The sequence below is a fragment of the Pleurodeles waltl genome, chromosome 5 (genome assembly GCF_031143425.1).
Source record: "Pleurodeles waltl isolate 20211129_DDA chromosome 5, aPleWal1.hap1.20221129, whole genome shotgun sequence".
Classification (NCBI taxonomy): Eukaryota; Metazoa; Chordata; class Amphibia; order Caudata; family Salamandridae; genus Pleurodeles; species Pleurodeles waltl.
Window position 1 is genome coordinate 903,884,699 of NC_090444.1, and position 15,528 is coordinate 903,900,226.

The 15,528-nt window shown below is 45.4% G+C and overlaps 1 protein-coding gene across 3 annotated transcripts in view; it reads left to right on the plus strand.

Moving 5' to 3' along the window:
- The window catches only part of TBP (TATA-box binding protein), a 187,926-nt gene that overhangs the window by 149,422 nt on the left and 22,976 nt on the right, over positions 1 to 15,528 (plus strand). For all 3 annotated transcript variants that reach the window (XM_069235022.1, XM_069235023.1, XM_069235024.1), the window contains exon 6: positions 9,808 to 9,975. In XM_069235022.1, the coding sequence (XP_069091123.1) occupies positions 9,808 to 9,975 (168 nt within the window). The remainder of the gene's footprint in view (positions 1 to 9,807; positions 9,976 to 15,528) is intronic.

Genomic DNA, 15,528 nt, shown 5'->3' on the forward strand with positions numbered 1-15,528 from the left:
GTGGTGCCAACCACTACCCTTATTTCTCAATTAACTGTCACTTATGCTTTCCCTTTTTGCAGATGTTGGTGTGGGCACAGCTGTGTACTGATGTGATGACTACAGACTGCTTACACACATTTGTTGGATGGATTCACACATTACAGGACATTTGCGCAGGATAATGACGTTTAAGACATTGCATATTGTTTGACGATAAAACACAAATATTTCAGTTGTGTTCAAGGGTGTGTATTGAAGTGACGAAAAGGATGGGATAGTGCAATAGAGTGAGGTGATGGTGGACCTAAACTTTAGTGTAGTGGCCCAGTTGGTTTGTTGCAAGGTCCAGTATCCATGGGGCCATAGGAAAAGGAGCAATGGCAGTCCAAAGTTGAAGGGGCCCGCTGGTGTGCTGTGAACCTGCACATCATGTTGACCATGTCACCTAGCACCCCTATAATGGTGGCCGTGTTGGTATCTAGGGCCTGCAACAACTTCATGATCTCCTGGTGGTGTACCCCCTGCAGCCATAATCACCTGGCCCATCCTGTCCTGGGATTGTTGGTAGGCCCCCAGGACGTGTGAGTGCCTCCTGGGCAGTCGGTTCCCCGGGTTGGGCTTCCCCCGGTGCACAGCTAACCTCCCACTGGCCATGGCCCCCTGCACCTGTGTCTCCTGAACGGTGTTCCCACTTCCACTTAAACCAGGATCTTCATTGTCTTGCCTGTGTGGATTTGACTCTGGTCCCTGTACAGGTGGGAACACAAGTTATCGTGTCCTGGGGACAGAGGTTTGGGGAGGTTGGGTGGCTGCTGTGGTGCTGGAGTGGGATGGGGGTAGTGGGCCCTGTGGTGGACTGGGTGTGGGATGTGGAAGCCGACTGACCATTGGTGCCAGATGAGCCAGGGACATTCAAGATCAGGACATTCAAAGTTGCTGTCATCACTGAGGGCCTCTTCTGGTGGGGGTCTGGGTTGCCGTGACACATGCACGTCGCTGACATTGGCTGGGGTACCTGAGGGCATGTGAAAGATTTGTTAGTTATTGTCTGTCACATATTCAGCATTTCTGGCTTTCCCTGTGGGTTGTGTGTTGTCCACCCACCTTTGGTAGTGTATGCCGGTGGATTGTGGTTGGTTGGACTACATGCTGTCCATGTATTACTGTTGTGAGTGCATGCACAGCTGGGAGGGGTGTGCTTGCAGTGGGCAGGGCAAGCAGTGGTATACCATAGTGGGTGGGTATGGGGGTGGGTTACTGTATGCAATGGAGCAGGGTGAAGGGGTCAGGGTGAGGGGGAGACATACCATGCAGTTATCAGTGGTGGTAGGGTAGTAATGGTGATTTACGAGTGTCCAGCCCTCCATTGACTCCAGTAAGGCCCTCGGGATGCAGGATTGCCAAGACATTCTCCTCCCATGCTGTCAACTGGGAGAAGAGGTGGGGGTCCACCGCCAGTCTTCCTGATAGCAGCTTGGTGCCTGGAGGCCACTGCACACACCTTCGCCCATAGGTCGAGCCGCCTCTTGCGAATGTTGTCCCTTGTGCGTGGATGTGTTCCTAGGGAGTTCACCCTGTCCATGATCCTCCGCCATAGCGCCATCTTCCTGGCAATGGATATCTGCTGGACCTGTGCACCGAACAGCTGTGGCTCTACCCTGACGATTTTCTCCACCATCACCCGTAACTCCTCATCTGTGAAACTGGGAGTCTTCTGTGGGGTCATGCCTATTATGTGGTGGATAGTATGGTATGGTATGGTATGGTATGGTGTGTGATGCATGAAACGTGAATAGGTGGCTGTGGTTTGTGTGTGCAATTCTTGTATTATCTTTTGCTGGCAAGGTGTAGCAGTATTTTTGTGTTTAAAAAGGATTGTGGGTGCTGTTGGTGGGTGTGTACGATATGTATATGCGTCAGGTGTGGGTTTTTCAATCTTGCCAATGTTGGCTTCTATTGGTGTTGGGTGCCCAATTCTGTTGTGGCGATGTGCACCGCCAATGGCTTGGCTGACCACTGTTGAATGTCTGCTGTGTTGATTCTTGGACCATAATTTGGAGGGCAGTGTATTGGTGGCGTAGCAGCTAGGGTGGTGGGTCCGACAGTTTTTCGCCTCCGTTGGGTCTGGCGGAATTATTGTGGCTGGTTTCTGTCGGTTTTGTGTTTGGGTGTCATAATGTGGCAGGCGGATTTCCATCTCCGCGGTAGTTTGTTGGTGGCCGTCACTACAGCGGTCTTCGGAAAAGACAGCTAATGTCATAATGACCACCTAAGTGATGTAAAGTATTCCCTTGATGCATAGTGGTATTGGGTATTGAAGATGGGGCCGTTCATTATGGAAGACCAAGGTTGCCGCCTTAACATTGTAACGTAGCCTAATGTAAAGAAAGATGTTGGTTCGCCCCCCCAAAAAAATCAGCGCAGGATATAAAGGAGCACCCCCGATCTAGATTCCCCACCCCCATCTCATTGAAAGACATTCTTTTCTAGCATCAGCCGACAAGTCTCATTCCTGACCCGGAACAACGGGTGGTAGGGAAGTATTGTGAGTGGAGAATACACGAGTGACTTGCTCAGGTTCCGCCCCAGTTGCACCACGCATTCTAGGTATATCCTACTGTGGATTTGTCCAATGTGGACGCATCAGAGGAGTTGGTCAAAAACGAGGATCGAGGAGATAGGAGCAATATATCCCTGCTCCACTGCCAAATGAGGGAGGAATGGAACAGCTTTGTATCAATATACGGCATGAGCCTGAGCACACAGATTGTACAAATCCATGTCCAGGGCTTCCAACCCACCTTTAGAAAATGGCAGTGTTAGATTGTCCCACCGTATTTGGGCCTTCGTAGCTGGTGATGGTAGAAATAGCAACTGCTTCTCTGAGTTGATCTGCACTCCTGATAGGCCAATGAAACAGACACACTCTCAGAGGAACCCATTAAGAATAATATGAGGATCATGCAAAAAAAGAGTCATGGCATCCGTGCAGAGGAAGATCAAGAGGTGCCTTGTAGGGTACCTAAGCGCATAAACACAGGGACATTGGCGTAGTTGGGCTGCTATCTGCTCTACCGCAATGCAAAAGTAATGGTGATAAAAAACAACCTTGTCTTGTGCCTCTAGGGATGGCAGTGGGGGAGGAAACCAGTCCGTTGATCCGAACCCTAGCTACTGACTTAGAGTATAGAAGTGCCACCCAAGCCAGAAAAGAGTTAGAAAGACTCATCCACATAAGTCATTAAAAGAAATATCATTCAATGGAGTCAAAAGCTTTGGTGGCGTCTAAAAAAACAAAAACCGCCACCACAGCTTGGTCGGGGTCAATGCCCTGCACCACTGCAAATAAAGTACGCAAGTTGTAAGATAAGGATTGTCCGGGGACAAAGCCTGATAAGTCAGGTTGTACTAAAACAGTCATGAGAGGAGACAAGTGAGGAGTAGTTTGCCAAAATTTTAAAATTACAATCAATTACAGGAAATGGGCGGTAGAATTTGCAGCTATCATGGGGCTTGCCTGGCTTGAGAAAAGTAATGAGCAGAGCCTCCTGCATAGGAAGGCTGGGGGTGACTGGGCCCCCCTTTTTGGCTTCCTGGAAGACGCAACCCAGAACAGGCACCGAAAGGTCAGCATAGGCCTTATAAAAATTGGCTGACAGACCATCAGGCCTGCAACTTCGCAGCCTGTAACAGCATAACTGCCTCCCTGATCATTTCACTAATAATATCTTGGGCCAGGAAATTTCTTTGGGCATTGCTTAACAACCCCAGTGTGATGTCCTTCAAGTAGAAGTCCGAGTCAGCGGGCTCCAATCTTCCAGTTTTATAGAGGGAGCAATAGAATGATGAATAAGTACAGAGTATAACTGGGGTATTTCTGTGGTTTCCTCATATCTTCCATAACTTTTCAAAATATTAGTGTCAGAAGGTGATTTCCTGGTCAAGTTGGCAAGTGTGTCCTGCGTGCTCCCCCCTCCCCATATGCCCACACCTTGGCATACTTGCTTAAGTATCTGTATTCTCTTTCAGCTATCGCATGAAATTCAGCTAGTGTTGTCCTAATTTGTGGGGTCACCTAAGGATCTTCCAAGCCTCCCAGCTGTGCTACACACTGTTTCAGTTTTCCCTCAAGTCTGCCCAAATGATTACGCAATGAGCGCCAAATACCCCCACTCTTGGCCAGACTTTTCAAGGTTGTTAACTTTAAATGCTTCCCAAACAGTGCCCATCTTGGGCACCGGGTCTGTATTTCTCTGAAAAGAAATCAGATTGGATGTCGGAGTTCTTCCTGAAATTGAGGCCTTAGGAGTACTCGCAGGGAGAGATGCCAGTTTTTGTCTGAGGGAGTCTGGGCAGGACTGGGTAGCACAAGGAGGACTAGAGTGGTCAAAATATGTAGTTGCCTAATATGACCGCCTGTACCCAAGGTCTTATGCCCCTCAAAATAAGCCAAAAGTACAGTTGAAACCAACTACCATGAAACTTTGGATGAAAGGTGCCCTCTCTCTCTAAAGGATGAAGAGTCCTCCAGGCGTCCAGTAAATCATGCTTATGCATGATATCCATAAGGTTACGATGCTGCGATAAGTGGGTGGGGCATAAGAACGATCAATTTCTGCCTCTAGGATGATGTTAAAATCACTTCCTCAGAAGAGTAGAGACTGGCCTGTACCTCTCTCTTGGCACCACAGGCAGTCAAAAAAAACGGGGTCATCTGTATTGGGGGCCATAGCGATTCACTATTGTGATGGTGTGAGAGTATAATCTACTCCATATAATCGTATGGCTGCCCTGTGGATTACATATTGCCCCGTATGGGATGTATGGTACCCCCTTGCAAATAAATGTATGTGCCCCCTGGCATAAGAGGAGCCACAAAGGTTGTACCAGAAGTGTCATTTGGCTGAGTCTCTTGCAAGAGTGCTATGTGAATGCCAATTTGATCCGGGAAGGATAATATATGCCTGTGTTTGCACAGATTTCCAAGATCCCTAATATTTTATATTATGCCCTTATATAATGTCAGTCAATCAATTAGCAATTTGTATAGCACTGCTTATCACCCATGGGGTCTCAAGGTGCTGTTGAAGGGGAGTCAGTCAGTCAGTCAGTCAGTCAGTTGAAGAGCCAGGTCTTGAGGTCCTTCTTGAACTGATTCAGCGAGGGGGCCTGCCTGTGGTGGGTAGGTAGTGTGTTCCAGGTCTGTGCTGTGAGGTAAGAGAAGGATCTGCCTCTCACAGTGCTCTTCCTGATTCTAGGGGTGGCGGCGAGGGCAGGCTGAGAGGATTGGAGTTGTCTGGTGGGGGTGTAGAAAGATAGGCAGTGGTCACAGTAGGCTGGGCCGATGTTGTGTAGTGCTTTGTAGGTGTGTGTTGGGAGCTTGAAGGTGATGCATTTGTTTATGGGGAGCCAGTGCAGGTCTCTAAGGTGGGCAGAGATGTGGCGGGGTTGCCTAATATGAGTCTGGCTGCTGCGTTCTGAATTCTCTGGAGCCTTGTTTGGAGCTTCTTCATGATTCCGGCATAGAGAGTGTTGCTGTAGTAGAGTTTACTGCTGACGAGTATGTGGGTGACCATCCTTCTATCCTCAGTGGGGAATCCACTTAAAGCTCCTCAGGAGGAGGCGAAGAGTGTAGAAGCATGATGATAAGACTGTGTTGACATGGCGGGTCATGGACAGCATGGAGCTCAGGATGATGGTCAGGTTGCTTGCGGTGTTCGGTGGGTAGGGGGACACTTCAGAGGCTAGCTGGCCAACAGGCGTCATCCAAGTTGGAGGGAGTGGGACCCGGGATGAGGATCTCACTTGTCCGAGTTGAGCTTGAGGCAGCAGTTTTTCATCTAGTCGGCGAATGCACTCATAGTCGGTGTAGGAGACTATGTTGCAGCCGTGCTGTCTGATGATTTTGGCAGGCAGAGCCATGTAGATATTGAAGAGGGTTGAGCTCAGGGAGGAGCCTTTGGGTACTCCACAGTGGATTTCTGTTGGTTCTGAGACCAGCAGTAGGAGTCTGACTCTCTCTGTCCTTCTGGTGAGGAAGGAGCGGATCCATTCCAGGGCCTTACCGTGGATGCCGGCATTGTGAAGTTTGGTGCATAGAGTGGTGTGGGATATGGTATCAAAGGCAGCGGAGAGGTTGAGAAGGATGAGGGCAGCCATGTCTATGTGGTCCAGTATGCTGCGGATGTCATCTGTGACTGCAAGGAGGGTGGTTTCAGTGTTGTGGCTGCTCCTAAAACCGGATTGGGAGGGGTCCAGGATGTGGTTTGCCTCGAGGAATTCTGTGAGCTGTGTGTTAATGGTCTTTTCCGTTACTTTGTTAAAAAGGGGAGAAGAGAGATGGGTATTTAGTTTTTCATATCTCTAGGATCGGCGGTGGGTTTCTTTTAGTAGTGGGTTGATCTGTGCGTGCTTCCAGTCATTCGGGAAGGTGGTGGTTTTGATGGAGCTGTTGATTGTCCGGCACAGCTCGGGGCAGTGGTGGCGCTGGCTCGGTTGAAGATGTGGTGTGGGCATGGGTCCGAGGGTGCCCCCGAATGGATTGAGTTAATGAGCTTTCGGGTGTCTGTGTGCAGATGGTGTCAGTCGGCCTGGCAGTGGAATCCATGGTGGTGCTGGTCCGTGGAGGAGGTGAGATTTGGGTCTCGAACCCTTTGAATATGCCCTGGATTTTGTGGTGGAAAAGGTGGCAAGTTTGTCGCAAAGTTCTTAGGAGGGGGTGATGTCTGGTGTCCATTCCAGTGTTTGTGAATTCTTTGACTATGCTGAAGAGTTCTTTGCTATTGTGTGCGTTGGCGCTGATGCGTTGCTGCATGGGATCCTTTTTGAAGGCTCTGATGCGTTGGTGCGTGGTGACTGTGTCTTTGTATACAATGCGGTCTGCCATGTTTTTGCTGTTCTCCATTTTCGTTTGAGATGTCTGCAGGTGCGTTTAGTATCTTGGAGGTCGCTAGTGAACCAGCTGGGTTTCCTGCGGTGCTGGTTTCTGGCAGGTTTTCTTAGGTTGGCTATGGTCTTTGCGCAGTCGGCAATCCAGGGGTGGAGGCTGCAAGCTGAGTTGTTTGCAACCGTGGTCTCCGGTGGAGGGGAGAGGCTGAGTGCGTCTGTGAGCTGGGCTTTGATGGCTTTGCTCCAGTTCCTGCAGGGGTGGGCGGGTGGTGTGGTGGCGTATGGTGCTCTTAGTGAATGTGAAATGGACGCAGTGGTAGTTGGTCCAGAAGTGTTCGGAGGTGTGAGAGAGGGAGATTTTGTTTCCTGCTGAGAAGACTGGGTCATGGATGAGTCCTGCTGAGTGAGTGGGTAGGTTGATAAGTTGATTGAGTCTGAGAGTGGCAAGGTTGTCCAGGAGGGTTGTGGTGTTTGGGTTGGTGTGGTTTTTGAGTTGAAAGATTAAGTCGCCAATGAGGATGAAATAGGCGGAGGCGATGGTGTGAGAGGGCGATGAGGTTGGCAGTGGCTTAGCTGAACTGGGGGTCCGGGAGTTCTGTAGAAAAGGATACTGCGGAGAGAGGTGTTTGGGTCTATCGGAATTTGGAATTACAGGTGTTCGGCGGTGGTTGTCTGGGTCTGGGCCTCGGTGATGGTCGGAAGCCAGAGTGTGTTTCTGTAGATCATGACAATGCCTCCCACTGGTTAGTTGACGCGGTCTTTGTGGACGATTTTGTAGCCATCTGGGATGGCATTGGCGATTGCCCGGGCTGAGGTGGGGGTTATCTAAGTCTCTGTGCAGAAGGCGACATCAGGGGAGTTTGAGTCAGGGAGATCCCATACTTCTACTGCGTGCTCGACAAGGGAGTGGGAGTTGAGAAGTATGCATCTGAGGTGTCCGGCTGAGCTTAGGGTGGGGCACTGTGGCGTGCAAGGGCATGTGAAGGCGTAGTTGTGGCAGGAGAAAGGGCCGTCCGGCTGAGCTTGGGGTGGGGCACTGTGGCGTGCAAGGGCATGTGAAGGCGTAGTTGTGGCAGGAGAAAGGGCCTTCCATGTCCTTCGGAGAGGTGTTGTGGCATGCGGCAGAGCCTCTGGTGCTGAGGGTGCGTAGGGTGCAGGCGTTGTACTGATGAATGGTGCGGGGACCAGGGTCTGTGGCGCTGGGCTTAGACGGGCTTCCTTTTGTCTTGCCTTTGGCTCGCCAGCTGCATGGCTGCCATTAAGAAGGGAGGTGGGAGGGGTCGACCAGCTGGGCGGCAGGAGGCTGGGAAAGAGCGTTGCAAGGAGGGGTGTGGGCCAAAGGGGCAGCAGCGATGAGAAGCAAGTACGAGAAAAATGAAAACAGCAGGAAAAAAAAAAAAGAGGAGAAGAATAAAGAATGGCAGAAAAAAATCAATGTGAAAGGGAAAACTGTTCGCGCTAGTCATTGCAGACACGTAAGGTGGGATTGGGGAGACCAGGCAGGATTGCGTAATTGCACAATCAGGGAGTCTGTGAGCAAAAAATAGCAACACTGCATTAATAACAATAGCATACAAATTTCAGCACAATAAGAAACATCGAACAAACACATTGCCCTCCCACACTTACGCCCCAAACCCGCCAGAAATGACTTTGCTTAATATCTTGCTGTAGAGTCCCAGATGTCTGGGCTCTTGACATTACGGGCCGAGTTTTTACCCCGGACAGAGAGACATTCCATATCTCACATAGAACGAAGTCTCATTACAGGGTGGTCTCTTACGCAGCGTTTGATAAATCAAAGTTGTGCGTGGTGTGATGTTTGAAGGCCTATAAGAGCATGACTGAGGAATTTTGACCTCCTGGAAAGAGGCACCTGTTAATTTCCCTCAAGAAAACATTCAAAGATGTCTCTTGTCCAACAATTGCCCGGTCGGTTCGTTGGGTCATGCAAGAAGATTCAATTAACTTTTTGAATTTTGGTGCTCACTTGGTGAGAGGCGCCATGGCTTTGAAGGCATTAACTTTGGGTGGCAAGTTGGAGGATATCCTTAATGCGGCCAATTGGTCGTCGTACTCCATGTCCTTGGTAGTGGACAACCTTTGAACAAGCATAATCCCTGCCTCTCGCCCTAACATAGAATGAAAAATTTGCTAGCTTTCCTAAAGAAAAGTTTCAATTCTATTAAGGACACAGAGGTGAGGATTATTCTCACCCAAGGTTTCTGGGGATACGTCCCACCCTGTTATAAGAGTATATCACCCATTAGTTAATCTTTCTTCTAAGGTGGATTTGAATGATTTGTTCCTATCCTGTTATTATATTTATGAAGCCAGACTGTTGTTATGATATTGGTCTGGTTTTATCTGATGGAAAATAATGTTTTGGGTGTCAGTCTCGGTATGTGTTTTTTTTTGGTTATATTCCAGATTCCCAGTCCACTAATGGAGAATAAAGAATTTGTTTGCAGTATCTACTGTTGCATGAAAAAAGAGGAAGTTAAAGGGGGAGATGTTGTTATGAGAACAAAGAGAGACTGTTCATTGGTGAAAGGTTTTTGTATTTCGTTTCCTGTGGTTTGATGGGGAAGGTAGTTGTATGTTGAATTGCTGGAGTTTAAAAGAAAGCAGAGCATAATCCTTGCATCCATGTCCTTAAAAGAATTAAATCTTTCCTTCACGAATGGTAGGACATTTTTCATTTAGATCAGAACTATGATTGTAAATAAGGAACTTTCCTTGATTTGCCCTTAATTGCATTTTTTTCAATTTATCAGTTAATTTTCCAGCCACCATTCACCTAAGATGTAAACAATTTTGCTTTGTTGATTTCTCGTAAGAATTTCATCTAGCTAATATTTTAAAGTAGTGACTGTAGTTTGCCACCTTCCTTCTGTTACGTGTACAACTTGCTACTTTTCTTTTGTCTCTTTGCAGTGAAGAACAGTCCAGGCTAGCAGCAAGGAAGTATGCCAGAGTTGTTCAGAAGTTGGGGTTCCCTGCAAAGTTCCTGGACTTCAAGATTCAGAATATGGTAGGAAGCTGTGATGTGAAGTTTCCAATAAGATTAGAAGGCTTGGTGCTTACACATCAACAGTTCAGCAGGTATGAAACGTTTTTCTTTCTTCCCCAGTCGGTATAATTCCTTTAAAAAATAGTGTTCTTATTTCGTACTACTGCACCCTATAAATCCAACCCATCTAGTTACCATTGGTGGCAAATATGTTTTTCTTTTACTGCTGAAGTATTCCCTAGGCAACCATAATTGAGTGACCTCCTGCTGGGTAAATCCATAGCATTCAAGGAAGAGTTTTCATGTTTTTTTTATTTATTTTTTTAAATGGAGGAATGTTCGTGGCTGGGTGTGTAGTCTGAAGCAGTCTGTACACCCCCTGCAACTGAATGTGATAGATACAGCATTTTGAATAGCTTTTATTCTCTGATTTCACGCAGCAGTTAAAACAAACTCTCCTTCAATTTGCCCTACATTTTCTACCAGAAATATGCTTGCATAATATTGAGTCCTTATTGGGTACTTACATTATTAGAATTTCCTTAAGTGCATGGAGCGAGGTGAGGACTCGAAAACGAAAACTTCAACAGCATATTGAACAAGCATGGCCTAAGCCAATATCTCTCCTTTCATTTTCACATTCTGTAACCTAGAAGCAGATCTGATGTTCCATAAACTCTCATATTGTCATTTCGACCCAGAGTATCACCAAAGCATCAAACTGAAACTCTTCAACTTCTGTCTGTCTCTTGAACTCAACCATATGCTCTAGGTGAGGTATTTTTAGGCACCTTTTAGGAGGGAATGTTGATACTGATTCAATCCCCATGGATTGAGCCCAGTGACTGGTCAGAATTTAGATCCTCATCTCACTGATGAAGGCACGCTTTGTATTATGTTTGAGAATGCCTTTAAATCCTAGAGTGCTGCATAAACAATCGATATTTCCTCTCTATGCTGTTTTTTTTTTTTTTTTTTTTTTACATTTCCTTTTGCCATGCTGCAAACTCCTTCAGTTTCTGGGGGTTCTTAGTATAGACTTACTATTGGGAAAATGCAAAGTCTGTTTCTTTATTAAGTTCTATGTCTGGAATAGGGACCCTCTTATGAGAGGAAATGCAAGGCCACCCTAAAGCTGATGTATCGTTGATGTTTTCAACTTGAGACTGTAACATGTTCTGAGCTCTATCAAGCACAGTGGGAAATTACTCTTCTCTTCCCAGCAGATTTGATTAGTCTTTATTGAGATGGTCTTTTCCATCTCATTCATTCCTTACCTGATTACAACCTCATTGAGGCTCTGTCAGTTGTGCTGGGAGACTCCCTATATGACTTATCTTTCCATTAGGAAGAGTAGCCCTGTCACAGGTGAAAGGAAAATGTCCTGATTAACACTGAGGCTGTAGTTGTTGGTATGTGGATGTTAATTTTGTGTTTCACCCTCTTTGAAGCCCAGGCTGATAATATTCAGATAAAATACTTGGACAGTGTAGTCAATGGATGCCCCCTGGAGTACTTTATAGGATCAATGGCTGTTCTTCTCAGATGATTCAAGCCATGCAATGTCTGTACCACCCAGTAAGATTCCTGGGTTTGGTTTGGGGCTGCTTTAAAGATGTGCACACTGTTGGAGTAGCACGAGACATGCTATCCTGAAGCCTGCTCAAATACCACTTGCCTGATGACGACCTACCTTTTTTGAGTTTGGCGAGGGGGAGAGGGCTGCCAAGTGGGTCTGGGCTACCTTCAGAAATTAATGATCCCCCTCTAGTTTCACAGCTTGAAGTTGTCTTCCAGATTAGATAAGATGTTCCAACATGTCCCCCAGTTGCATCGGAAAGTTCAGGTCTTCTAGAGCACTGAGCAAGGGAAAGGGGTATTGTAGTACTGGTAGTACTTCATAAAAATGTTTTTTGTATTTTAGATTTTAAGTCCTAAAATTACCTGCTCAAAATATTTTCCTACATTCCTGTTCTCAAATCCAATTCTAGAATACAATTCGAATGCACCTGGGGGAACTCTAGACCCTTTAGATTCATGTTAGAGTTGTCATGGACCAAGGACTGTACTAACCTTTTCCAGCTCAATTTTAGCACGAAGCCTTGTATACCACATACAGTTGCTACATCATAACCATGGAGGCATGGTACTTGATGTAAGCAAGGCAAATTTGATGCAGTACTAAAGGCAAAATGCCTTAACATTCCTTCCTTTATTTGTAAAATAATAAATTGGTTAAAAAAAGTGAGAAATGTTTGCCTAATTGGATATGCCAAACAACATCTTGGCCTGACTTTCACTTGATGGGAACGACATTTTCATTTACATATTTCAATAGATGAGTTGTTGATGAAATTACCTACTAGAAGTTTTTTAAGTTGATGTCTTATTGGTTGGTAAAAACTCACAGATGTACCACAGCTTTCCCGGAGAAGACGTAGCCTTGCTTAAGTTCCAGGCGAAATGGGAAAAATATGGCTACTGGCAGCACCAGACTACCCCTGCATTAGTACACACCTATTGTACTGGGCAGTTTATGTAGTTCAGTCCCTGGTTCCATATCATTAACATGGTACAAAGTTGCTTCCTTAAGTTTATTTTTCATTAAATCCTACTTTATTGCTCAGGCATGCCAGTTCTAATGACCCCTCGCTAAAGCCTCTGATCTGAAATAGAATAATATTCAGACCAGTGTTTCTGGGTGCTCTGGCGAAGGTTGCCCCCGGATGGGCCCCTGCACACGTCTTTCTATCAGGAGGACGTCTGCTAGAGAGGCTGAAAAACGAAATATTTTGTTGTCCTTTTCGATGGAGCCTCATCTTCCACACAAAGGCCACTTTTCACATTTTAGTCTGAAAATTCACTTCTCTTCTCACGTGGTCTCTTGTTTCTTCCCTCTTAGTTGTGCAGCGTCACAGGACTGCCTTATTTACAAACAATTGTTTACATGGCAGAGCACCTTGTAATTTGTGCCTAGCTAAAGGATTGTTCAATCAAAGAATATGTCCAGCATTTCTTCTTGTGACGCCTGATTAGTAAGTAGGGCTTAAGACAGGTGACGTTCAGAACCATCTACATAAACTGTTTAGTTACAGGATTCATTATATGTAAGATGGATTCTGGTGTTCTATGATACGACCTGCTGTTCCTGGGCAGTGTGCATACGATTTTCCTGAAAAACGTTGTAAAAAAAATCCACAGAAGAAAAGACAGGGCCAAATATAGATGCAGTACAATTTCGGGTCTCAAAGTGCCATTTACAGGTCCTCATGATGCAGGAAAAAGGCATTGGTGAATTACTGGTAAGCGGAGTTAGAAGAAGATGAAATTTAGATGGAAGTTACTCTTCTGACTCCTGTTCTAAGTGGAACGACACAACTCAACAGTGCTAAGATTCAAGAGGTTCAGTGGATGTGGAGATGCAGCTCGCCCTGTGTGGAGGGCAGGTAGCCTGAGCCATTGCATAGCCTTCCAAGTTGCCTAGTATGCTTGTAGGAGGTGCCTTTTGATGCTGGGTAAGGGGGAACAAATGTTCTCAGCTGCAAGGTCAGAGGATGAATAAGATGAAGTTACTAGGTTAGTATACTACTATTTCACTATATTAACCCTAAAAGTATGTTGCTCTTCTGAGACCCTATCTTGCAGCCGTCTCCTAAACATTGTCAATGGTTCGAGTTTTATCTTTTTTTCTGGAACTAACATGCCTAAGAAGATGGATTGTTTACTCAATTTCTGGTGCATTTAACAGGATCGATGTAGCTTTTATCTGCTAAGGTACATAAATATAGGGAGTTCTTAATTGTTCCTGAGCTAGAACTTATCCTTGGTTCTAAGTGAGATCTGAGTTGAAACTAGAATTGGACGGTTTTGCGATTCAACGTAAACAGTGACTGTTGGACAGGGAGTGGACTCTTTGTAACGATTAAGGTAGTGTTGGGAGGGGTGCGGGTCTGCTCATCTCAGCAGCAGTTTACTTAATAATCTGGCCTAGAAGGGATTCCTGGTGTGTTCTCTCCTGACATTGTCAGTTTACAGAAGGTGACTGTGGGTGCGGACCAGAATGTGTCTGCCAGTGGGTTTAGGTACTTACTGGTTGTACGTCAGGAGGGTAGCATTAGGTTTTTGTCCGAAGTCGTTGGAGCTAAACCAGTGGAACTGGACCAAATTATGTATGGAGGAAAGTCATCTGGATCAGTAGGAGTACTTTCTGTTTGCATGTGCACAGGCTCTGCAATTGTATTCACTTGAGTGCAGAGCATAGTCATTTGATATCTGCCACTAACGTGGGGAATTGCGCAGTTTAAATATGCCTCTGTTGAAGCAGAGGTGTTTTTTAGGCAAAGAGGACAGTGAAAGTTATGGAACTATTTAGAAAAAGTCCTTGTGCTAAGGTGAAGTTTATTGCTTCTCTAGACGACTGTGGGCAAAACAATAAACAGGACGTATGTGCAGTGACAGCATGTCATTTATTTGTAAGGTGCCGAAGAGCCATATGCATATATTAAAATGTTTGTTGCTACTCTGGTATTTGGTCCGAGTTTAATTTACTCATCTGTCGTCATGAGTCTTGATTGATGAATCTCGATGATGAGTTAAAAATATTCACAAACCGTAATGGGCAAAGGAGGAGGAGCCTCTAACTAGTCCCATATTCAGAATAGGCTTGGGTGAAATTGTAATTATACCTTCCTAGTTGGTGTAATTTTATGAATTTTGGGGTACGCTTGTGACGCAAAATTCCACCATTTTAAGCCTTTCACTGTAAAAATTACTGCAAATGGATGGGAACAACAGAATGCAAGCTTTTTTTGTGCCCCGTCCTTTTGTTCAAAATGTGTACTTGTGTCAAAAAATTGACGCAATAATGTAAAATATTAAGATAAGTGATGGATTACATTCTATGTAATTTTGTGTAATTTTTCTAAACTTAAGCGTAATTGATCAAAACCAAATTATGTGAATTTAGCACACTTAATCTGGTACGGAGTTGCCTTACAAATCGAAGTCTGCATGGTATTCGTGATATACATTTAGTACTTTAATAAACTAGGCTGGGAAATAGGTCAAATCCTATTTCTTCATCAACTTTGTCTCAGCATGATGTATGGCATCCCCACTAGAATGGTAATTTCAAGTTAGACGTCTTTTGATCTGGGTTTAGTCCACCGTATAGAATAAACTTATATAAAAATGTATAATCCACATTCAATAATGCACTTGAATGGTTTGACCTACAAACCTGCAAATCTTTACCATAGAACAGTTACCATGCCCCCCTTCTATGTGAAGGGGGGTGGTTTCAACTGAGAAACTGAGTTCTAAAATTTTTATACAGTTATCCAGTATCTCCTTTCCCCTTGCACATTTACTGATAGTAGCAATTTCATTGCATACTGATCCCTTGTGTAGTAAATGTTCTTCTTAGATTACCCTATCCAAACCTGCGTTCAACACATCTGCTATATCCTTTTCCGAAGAGATCATCTTTTCTCAATTTAGTATTCCGAAAATTCTGCTGTACATTCGGATTCTTCTACAAGCATGCCTGCCTTGATATCCTTTATGCACTTCATTTGGTTAGAAGTGGACCTAGTCTTAATTTTACTGGCAAGTTATCTGTTTAATTTATTTGAACGTTGTAATAT